The sequence below is a fragment of the Spermophilus citellus genome, assembly GCF_964194105.1.
Source record: "Spermophilus citellus genome assembly, chromosome: 7".
Taxonomy (NCBI): Eukaryota; Metazoa; Chordata; class Mammalia; order Rodentia; family Sciuridae; genus Spermophilus; species Spermophilus citellus.
Window position 1 is genome coordinate 74,322,753 of NC_138188.1, and position 9,950 is coordinate 74,332,702.

At 31.4% G+C, this 9,950-nt stretch overlaps 1 protein-coding gene across 2 annotated transcripts in view; it reads left to right on the top strand.

The window, feature by feature from the left end:
* The window catches only part of PIK3CA (phosphatidylinositol-4,5-bisphosphate 3-kinase catalytic subunit alpha), a 74,150-nt gene extending 64,359 nt beyond the window's left edge, over positions 1–9,791 (top strand). The window contains exons 15-21 of one of the 2 annotated variants that reach the window (XM_081301229.1): positions 1,259–1,359; positions 1,860–1,981; positions 3,412–3,490; positions 7,227–7,397; positions 7,945–8,062; positions 8,177–8,328; positions 9,064–9,791. In XM_081301229.1, coding sequence (XP_081157355.1) covers positions 1,259–1,359; positions 1,860–1,981; positions 3,412–3,490; positions 7,227–7,397; positions 7,945–8,062; positions 8,177–8,328; positions 9,064–9,334 — 1,014 coding nt within the window. In that variant the 3' untranslated portion in view covers positions 9,335–9,791. Of the gene's footprint in view, positions 1–1,252; positions 1,360–1,859; positions 1,982–3,411; positions 3,491–7,226; positions 7,398–7,944; positions 8,063–8,176; positions 8,329–9,063 lie in introns of both variants that reach the window. The other variant, XM_081301228.1, reaches the window with a different exon arrangement.
* The last annotated feature ends 159 nt before the right edge of the window (positions 9,792–9,950 follow it).

Sequence of the window (9,950 nt, forward strand, 5' to 3'; positions counted from 1 at the left end):
GAAAATAGGTTTTAGATATATTTATAAATACAGGCATTTATTTTATACTAGAGTTTTCTTATCAAAAATTGGTAATGATACAATAGCTTAGAAACATGAAATTCATTACCTTACATCATTATTGCCTTAAATGAGTTTGTAATAAGTAACTAAAATTACAGTTCCAGAAACAAAATAGTTTCAAAATAGCAATGAGTGATAAGGTATGGGAAACACAGTGCTAGCAATAGAGTTGGCAGTGATGGAAAAAGAAATATCTTTACATCAGCAGTAGCTGTCTATTTTGTGATGAATAGATTTTCCAGCTATTTACGTATATATAGTAAGAAGAAAAAAACTTTAAAATTGCAGCATGAAAATTAATTTATTATGAATTCCTAGCTCCTAACATCTTTTTTCTAGCACACACTTAATGTTTTTTATATAAAATATATTTAAATGTAAAATTATTGGAATTAAAACAAAGTTGCTGATTAATCTGTTAGATGAAGACTTCCTGAAATAAAATGCCATGTATTACATGATAACTGAGTAGTTTGTACTCTAGGTTGAAAGGATTAAAAAATGATATTTCTTTCTAGATACATACTAGAACCTGAGTATAGTGTGAGACTCCACGTAGCAAAAGTTTTTACAACTTCAAGTTTGTTTTAGCATCACTAGACCTTTTTTCACCCAACAGAGAGCATGAATGTAATGTTTTCTGAAAAGCCTAAAAGAAAGAATATTAAGCTAAGGTAGCATGGTCTCTTCCTCTAGAAGAAAGGACAGCAGATTTTTTTTTTCTTAAAGGGCCAGATAATAAGTATTTTAGATTTTGCAAGCCACGTGGTCTGGTCTTAACTATTCAACTCTGCTATTCCAGTGTGAGGGCAGCTGATGTGTGATGAATGGGCATGGCTATATTCTAATGCAATTTGATTTACAAAATGTGGCAGCTGATCTGTAGGCAGTGGTTGACTAACTATGCTCTGGAGCCAAAGCATTGCCACTGTCACAAACAGAGTTCATTGTCTCAAGGGAAGGGTGCAAGTGCTGCCACTCTTTTCTCTCTCCCTGAGTTACGCTACTCTGTGTCATAGAAATCCTTTTCATTATAATGAAGCCAGTCCAGAGCATGGATTCAAAGACAATGCAATACCAAATTTTCAGTGTATAGAAGAGATTAGAAGTTAGTTTCACCTTTACAACTTAGTTTCTAAATTTGATTATGCTTTTTTTTTTTTTTTTTTTTTTTTTTTTTTTTGGTCAGGTACAGATGAAGTTTTTAGTTGAGCAAATGAGGCAACCAGATTTCATGGATGCTCTACAAGGCTTTCTGTCTCCTTTAAACCCTGCTCATCAACTAGGAAATCTCCGGTAAGATGCTTTGTTGGAAATTTTATTGATATATTTGAATAAGTACTTTTTGGATAAAATTTTGAGAAAAGTTAAAATGTCCCATAAAATAAGAATGTCCAATTATATACTCTTCCTTTCCCATTTCCTACCCTGAAAAATAGAAATAGTAAAATTATCTTAAATTAGAACTGCATTTTTTAGAATAAACTTTTACTACTTTAATAATAAAGTTCAAGACCTTCTATGGTTAGAATTTCTGGTATCATAGTTAAGAAATTGAATGTAATATCTGTAAAATAAATGTCTCCCTGTATTGGTTGAAAATTCATAATTACATAAACATTTAAAAGTATTTTTCTTTGTATGTCTTAGGAATGACTTCATAATTAAAACTTAAGAAATTTTAAATTTTTTATATTTCAAAAAGTTATACTAGATACATCTTTTAAAGTAAATTTGAGAGTAAAAAGAATAATGAAGCTAAGGTGTACTAGTAAAGTGTTTTAATGATTTCAAAGGCTTGAGGAGTGTCGAATTATGTCCTCTGCAAAAAGGCCACTGTGGTTGAATTGGGAGAACCCAGACATCATGTCGGAGTTACTGTTTCAGAACAATGAGATCATCTTTAAAAATGGAGATGGTAAGGAAAAGTATTAATGAGTTTATGATATATGAATTTAGCTATCTTTTTATGCACAAAGTATTTATGAACCATGAAAACTATTTTTCAGATACACATGTGATAAAATATAGAATATTGAGCAGATCTTCTAACTTTCATAATATATATAAAGAAATTCAGGAAACGTGACCTCAAGTATGATAATTTGATGTGCAGATGACTTAGAACATAGGGAAACAGATGCAGGCAGATGCTTTTTCTCAGCTCCCTTTTTCTGCCTAAAGGTGGATCCTTCAAAAGGAATCTTATCAACCAATGAAGATCAGCTGGAGGTTGATCCCTACAGTTCTAAGTATGTGTAAACATTAAAAAAGAAGAAATAGTTTTGCTCCACTAGACACGTTTTCTTGTTAATGATTATATATGTCTAGAGGAGCTAAAAATGGCTTGCCTAACCTTTCTACATTCCTGCACTAGGCTTCAAATTAAATCAACATAAAACAAATTAACAAGAAAAAATATTTAGTTATGTATACCATTACACAAAATATGAACTTGAAAAGGAATCGGATGGATGAAACTTAATGAGCATCCTGAGCAACAGAAAGGAATAGGAGGTTGGGGTGTCCACACAGTTATAGGAGGGTAGGAAAGCAAAGGTATTATGAATAAAGGTTTGCTTGATAGGCCGATAAAAAAATATCTCTGTTTAAAAAAAAAGTAATTTCAGAGTAACCCTCAGAAGAAAAGGTGGTAGTCTATCCAGGCTTGTTGTCAACCTCTAGTTGTTCCCCTGGTTGAGGTGGCATTTTTTGAACCCCTTTAGAATCAGAAGTCCTGAAATCATTTTGGCATTTGCTGAACCATCATTTGAATGAATGGTGTGAGCGTCCATTTATTAAATGACAATTCTATGTGGCAGTCCCAGGGATTATAGCAGTAAGCAAAACAGAGTCCCTGCCCTTTTAGAGTTTACAGTCTTAACAGAAAAAAAGGGACATTAATAATAAATAATTACAAAAATAAAATAGCAACCACAGTACAAAGAAAAAATGTAGTCTGCTAAGAATATAAAGAATGTCCCTAATTATGTAGAAAATAGGCTGTAGGGGGAAATGGAAAGATTATAAAGGGCTTTGCATTGTGAAATACAATTCAGTGGTGAATTCTGTTGTCTCAGTACTTTAATGTAAACATGTTCATGTTTAAGGATTTGCAAAAATATTTTAAATATGTTTAAGATTTTTGTGAAATATGTGCTCACTTATTCTGTTATACAGATATGGTAATGCAGGTACTTTGGAAGTGGGTTAAAGAATCAAAATATTGCTGTCTTATAAATTATTTTGAAAAGTAAATGTAGCTCTTTGTTTTCCATGTGAAAACAATGTAATACCCTCATTTCTACTGATAGTTTTAAGTGGTGAAACATATAATTTGAATTTCAGATTTACGGCAAGATATGCTAACACTTCAAATTATTCGCATTATGGAAAACATCTGGCAAAATCAAGGTCTTGATCTTCGGTAGGTAATCAGTAAGATAACCTGTATGTTAACTTGGGAAAAATACTAATAAATATTAATAATAGAACGATATATACACATACATATGTAGTAGTAATTAATGGGTTGATTATGCTTTGGTACTTTTGTTTGTCCTCTTACATGACTTAGACAAACTGATGATATTTCAGCAAAGTAAGAACCATTTCTAATAAAGCTAGTAAAGACTCTGCAGTTGTCCCTGGAAGGTCATCATTATGAAAAGGAAATAGGTGACACAAAAGCCCCGTTTTTATTCAGAAATTGAGTTTAAATTTTCTAATCTTGAATCAGTTTTTCAGCAAAGTTTTTGAAACCGACTAAAGTTTTTACCAGTTTATTGGTTTCTGTCCAACTTTCCACAATTATCAGATTATCTCCAAATTTTGTCATGCTTCATAAAGTGGGCATGAACCAAGTCTAGCTATAGCAACATGATAGATGAGATAGAAATAGCCAGTAATTCCAAATGAGGGCTTGTATATCTCTAATAGATAAGAGTAGCTAGTAAATAAAAGAGTATAAGTAACAAATACTAGTAATACCCTTTTATTTGCAAAAAAGAAAGTGGACATTTCAAGTAACCTGCTGAGGCACAAAATTAAGTCATCAGTTTTGACTCTTCAATCTTTTTTTTTTAACTTACTAGTTCTTTTTAGTTATACGTGACAATATAATCCATTTTGATACAATTATACAAGCATGGGATATATTTTATTCTATTTAGAGTTCCATTCTTATGGATGTATGTGCTGGTGGGATTTACTGATTCATTGCTTTCCTTTCCAAAGATAATTAATGTTATATGAATCACATTTCCTTTTTGATAATAATTTCCTGTGTCATGAAAGATGCCACCAGTACCACAACTCTCAGTAACAAAGAGTATAAAAAGAATGCAGAACTTCAAAGAGTAAAGGATCTAAGTAAATATCTCTGGTAATTATCACACTTAATTGTAAATTAGTAGTTGCAAGAAAAGAAATTATAGTTATTTAAAATACGAAGGAGTTTTCATTTATAATATTTTCTGAATACTTAAGTGAAATTTTTATTTGAAGTTTAATTTTAGTTAAAATTTACTTAATTTAAGTAAAATAGCATTTTTACTTGGCAAAAGTATAATTCAGATCTAGGTTTCTTATCACTCTGCTTTTCATATAGCAAGAATTATAGGATAATTTGTCTCATTTAAACTATGAGCATGTTCAATGGTAATAAAATAAAAACATGAAATAAGATAAAATGTGCTGGAGTACAACCTTGGAAAAAAGTCCGTATTTACCAGGGCAGGTAGAAAAAAGATTCCATAGAGAAGTGGTCAAAGGGTACCAGAATAAATGATTCATAGTTCCCAAAAGAAGGAAGAGATTGACAAACCATTTGCAGTGCCATGTACTCCAAGGATTTAGAAAACAAGGACTAAGAAAAAAAAAAAAAAGTGGATTTGATAACTTATGGTTAGCTTTAAGAAGAGTTTACAGTAGAACGGTAGACCTAGAAGCTAGGTGAAAGGAATTAAAGTGAGAAAATGAAAATAAGTGTAGACTATTTTAGGAAGTTAAAAAAAGAAAAAGGAGGAAGAGACAGTAGCTTTATGAGACCAGCAAAGCAAAGAAAACCATACTTTGATACTTTATGTAACAATTTGTATGCTTTTTTCATTATTGTTTTTAAGCCTTCGTGTCTTTACCCTTGACTACATGTATTTGCTATTTGATATTCTTTTTCTCTGCTTAATATTTGATATAATAAAACAGGAAGTACCCAAAAAGCACTACTGCAACATGGCAAAATGATAGTTATATCAAGGAAACACATTTGTGGGATTGAGCTGTGAACTAAACTAAACTACTAGCTCCTCTTTTCTTGGAATACTATTTTATTTTTTTTCTTTTTTTTTTATTGGTTGTTCAAAACATTACAAAACTCTTGACATATCATATTTCATACATTAGATTCAAGTTGGTTATGAACTCCCAATTTTACCCCATATACAGATTGCAGAATCACATCGGTTACACATCCACATTTTTACATAATACCCTATTAGTAACTGTTGTATTCTGCTACCTTTCCTATCCTCTACTATCCCCCCCTCCCCTCCCCTCCCATCTTTCTCTACCCCATCTACTGTAATTCATTGCTCTCCTTGTTTATTTTCCGTTCCCCTCACAACCTCTTATGTGTAATTTTGTATAACAATGAGGGTCTCCCTCCATTACCTTGCAATTTCCCTTTTCTCTCCCTTTCCCTCCCACCTGTTCTCAAATTTAAAGACTTTTAATTGAAAGTCTGTGATAATATTAACAATTATGAGTTTTTAGTATGGTATAATGAAAAATACCAACATTTAGAAGATGTACATAACTCATTAAATTAATATCTTCCAAATGACCATTGCAGGATACCCATTAAAAGCAAGATAAACAAATCAGTTTTAATAAAGCAGTATGAAAAGTTTGTTGATCTGTCTCAGATTCCATATTGCAACTTGAGACACTATCTTGTGTCCAGTTTTAGAATAGTCTCTAAGAAAAATATCTGCTATTATCTGAGAAGACTATGACAATCTCCTTTTTTCAACTACCCATTTGTATGATGCCAGATTTTCTTTACGTACCTCAATTAAAATACCTTACATAGGTTGGTTACGGAAGCATGTGTGAAAATCTGGTTGTCTATAAAACCAGACATTAAAAATTTTTGAAGACATATATTGCTCTTTTCACTATTTTTTTTTTTTTTTTATATGGAGGGAGATGTTTGGGTCTTTGGGATTTTAGTTTACGATATTTTTTTTTGCTACCAGGATTGAATGTAGGGGTACTTAATCACTGACCCATATCCCCAGCTTCCCGCACCCCCCCTTTTTTTTCCTAATGTATGTATGTATATGTATTTTTTGAGACTGGTGTCACTAAGTTGCTGAGGGCCTCACTAAGTTGCTGAGGCTGGCTTTGAATTGCCATCCTCATACCTCAGCCTTCCCAGCCCATGGGATTGCAACACTGTACCTGGCAATACAGGGTTTTTTGTTTCATAAAAGATATTATTTATATTGACACATGATGGTTTGTTTTTAGATGAATTAATAAAATGTGGTCAATTTTTTTTGATCATTTCTCATATGGAATATTTTCTCTCCTGCCCCAATAAATACATTCTTAAGATTTTACTCCAATTATTCTCTTATTTTATGTTTTTTTTAATCACTGTTGAGCATGCTTGTAGTTTAAAGAATCCTGATGGCTTGATTTTAAATGAAATTAATAAATGCTTTTATTTTGTTTTAATTTCTAATATCAAGAGATGTAAACCTCATAAATAAAAGTTCCTTGGGGTCCCCAGTAATTTTTACAAGTATAATGGAGTCCTGAGACAAAAACTTGGGAACTGCTGCCCTAAAGCTTTACTTAAATGAAAATTAAACATCATTAAGTTTATCCATATTTTAAAGTCATAAATGTTTATATTTTATTGCTATAATTTCTGAGTAATGTTTTTCTGATACTACAAGTAAGTGCTTTCTCAATTGAAGTCTGTAGTAAATAATTATATAATTTTGTGGATTTTCTAGAAATATGTTTTTTTTAAAAAAAAAACTTTGACAGTATAATTCAAATTTACAAATGGAATATTCATGATTTGTCATATTAAAATATTTGCTGTACTAAAATTCCATTATTTAATTGTAAATGTGTTTCTCTTTTTTCAGAATGTTACCTTATGGTTGTCTGTCAATTGGTGACTGTGTAGGACTTATTGAGGTGGTAAGAAATTCTCACACTATCATGCAAATTCAGTGCAAAGGTGGCCTGAAAGGCGCACTGCAGTTCAACAGCCACACACTACATCAGTGGCTCAAAGATAAGAACAAAGGAGAAATGTGAGTGTTTTTATTCCTTTTTACTGTGTTAAGTAAATTTTTGTTAGATGAGTCTCTTAGTGGTTGAATATATTCCTCTGAGTTAAACCAGAAGAAACAATTATACTTATTTCAGGTAAAAATATGCTCAACTTTTGAAATATTTGTGGGTTTTGGGGGCTTAAATGATCAGACTGCTTATAATTTGATAAAATTATGTACATTCAACTAAGTAAAAGTGTTCTTATTGTTTATCCTTTTTTAGCACAAATTCAGATTTTTACTTCTAATTCATTGTTAATGATTAGAAAAAAAATAAGTTTAAAGACATAAGTATTTTTTTCACTATGGTAGGAATTATGCTTTGATAAGCAACATCTAGAAATTTCCGTAGAAACTCTTGAAAACTTCACATTTTCAAAATTCCTTAGATCTTTGGACATAAGTATTTCTTCCTTAATGTCAGTGATTGTTTCATTGTTTAGATAAAAATTTCATATTTTCCGTTTGGCCTTTTTATCACTTTGTTTTCCGCACCACTCCTGAGGTGTTTATCTCTTCTATATAGATATGATGCAGCCATAGACCTGTTTACACGTTCATGTGCTGGATATTGTGTGGCTACCTTCATTTTGGGAATTGGAGATCGGCACAATAGTAACATCATGGTGAAAGATGATGGACAAGTAATGACTTTTTCTTTTTAAAATATTTTTGATGTTCTTAAGCTAAATTTATTAATTCAAGATATTGTATTTCTGCATGTGTTGACCTATAACATAATTTCTTATTTTTGAAAGCTGTTTCATATAGATTTTGGACACTTTTTGGATCACAAGAAGAAAAAATTTGGTTATAAACGAGAACGTGTACCCTTCGTTTTGACACAAGATTTCTTAATTGTGATTAGTAAAGGAGCTCAAGAATGTACAAAGACCAGAGAATTTGAGAGGTAAGCTCAAGAAATTAAAAGCTCAAGATAAAGAGTTTTTGCTGCTCTATCAGAAATAATTGATATTGTTCAGGTAATTTAAGTAACAAATGTTATTTAGCAAAAATTGAATGATGCTGTGAAGAATGAAAATGAAAGGCAATTTAATTTATTGAGCTAATTAAGGCCTAAAAGGAAAATAATTTCTAAACTTCATAACACATTCAAAGTTTTTACTTACTGCTCTTTAAATAATTGGACTCCATCTTCTCTGTATTGGCAAATAATAAATAGTGCTTAAAACATTTTTAGTCATAAAGTTGAAAAGTCAAATTAACTATAACTACCATGCATATTCATAATTTTTCTTACCACCTATGATACATCATTTGTCTATCTTAGACCTTAAATTACTTTTTTAAAATTGTGCTTTATTTACAACTCTGTCTCCTGACCCTAGCTGAAATCCTAAAAGCTTTAGTATGAACCAGTTCTTACATATTAATAAATATTTATTAAGCTCCCAATGTGCCAGACATTGGTCTTTGTGTTTGTGATAAAACAATAAACAAAGTTTTTATCCTCATTGAGTTTACTTTCTAGTGGGGTAAAGGAAATAGAAAAGTGCTGGCAAGGGGAGTGGGGAGAGGAGAGCTATTTGTCCAAGTAAGCCTCTCTGTGTGACATTCGAGCAGAGATCTGAAAGTATTAATACCATTTGCATCATACTGACTGAACTATTTTTATTGCTCATAGGTTTCAGGAGATGTGTTACAAGGCTTATCTAGCTATTCGACAGCATGCCAATCTCTTCATTAATCTTTTCTCAATGATGCTTGGCTCTGGAATGCCAGAACTACAGTCTTTTGATGACATTGCATATATTCGAAAGACCCTAGCCTTAGATAAAACTGAGCAAGAGGCTTTGGAATATTTCATGAAACAAATGAATGATGCACACCATGGTGGCTGGACAACAAAAATGGATTGGATCTTCCACACAATTAAGCAGCATGCATTGAACTGAAAGGATAACTAAGAAACTGAAAGCCTAATATCTGGATTCTACACTGCACTGTTAATAACTATCAGCAGGCAAAGACTGATTGCATAGGAATTGCACAATCCATGAACAGCATTAGAATTTACAGCAAGAACAGAAATAAAATAGTATATAATTTAAATAATGTAATGCAAACAGGGTTTGATAGCACTAAACTAGTTCGTTTCAAAATTAAGCTTTAGAATAATGCGCAATTTCATGTTATGCCTTAAGTCCAAAAAAAAAAAAGGTAAACTTTGAAGATTGTTTGTATCTTTTTTTAAAAAACAAAACAAAACAAAACTCCCCAAAATATATAGCAATGATGGAGAAAGAAAAAGAATGATGTTCTACTTGTCTTGCAAATGTTCTGTTTTGAAATGTGGATACAACAAAGGCTGTTATTGCATTAGGGCTAAGTAAACTAGAGCTTATGTTAAATTATGTAAGATTGGAAAAGAATGAAAATTTCTTTTTTTTCCCCATTGCTGATCAATTTGCAATTTGAAATGGATTTTTTGACTCCTTGTTTAATGAAGAAAAAATGCTTTGGGTGGAAGGGACTCTTGCGATTTCATCAGAGACTTTTTCTTTTTAATAA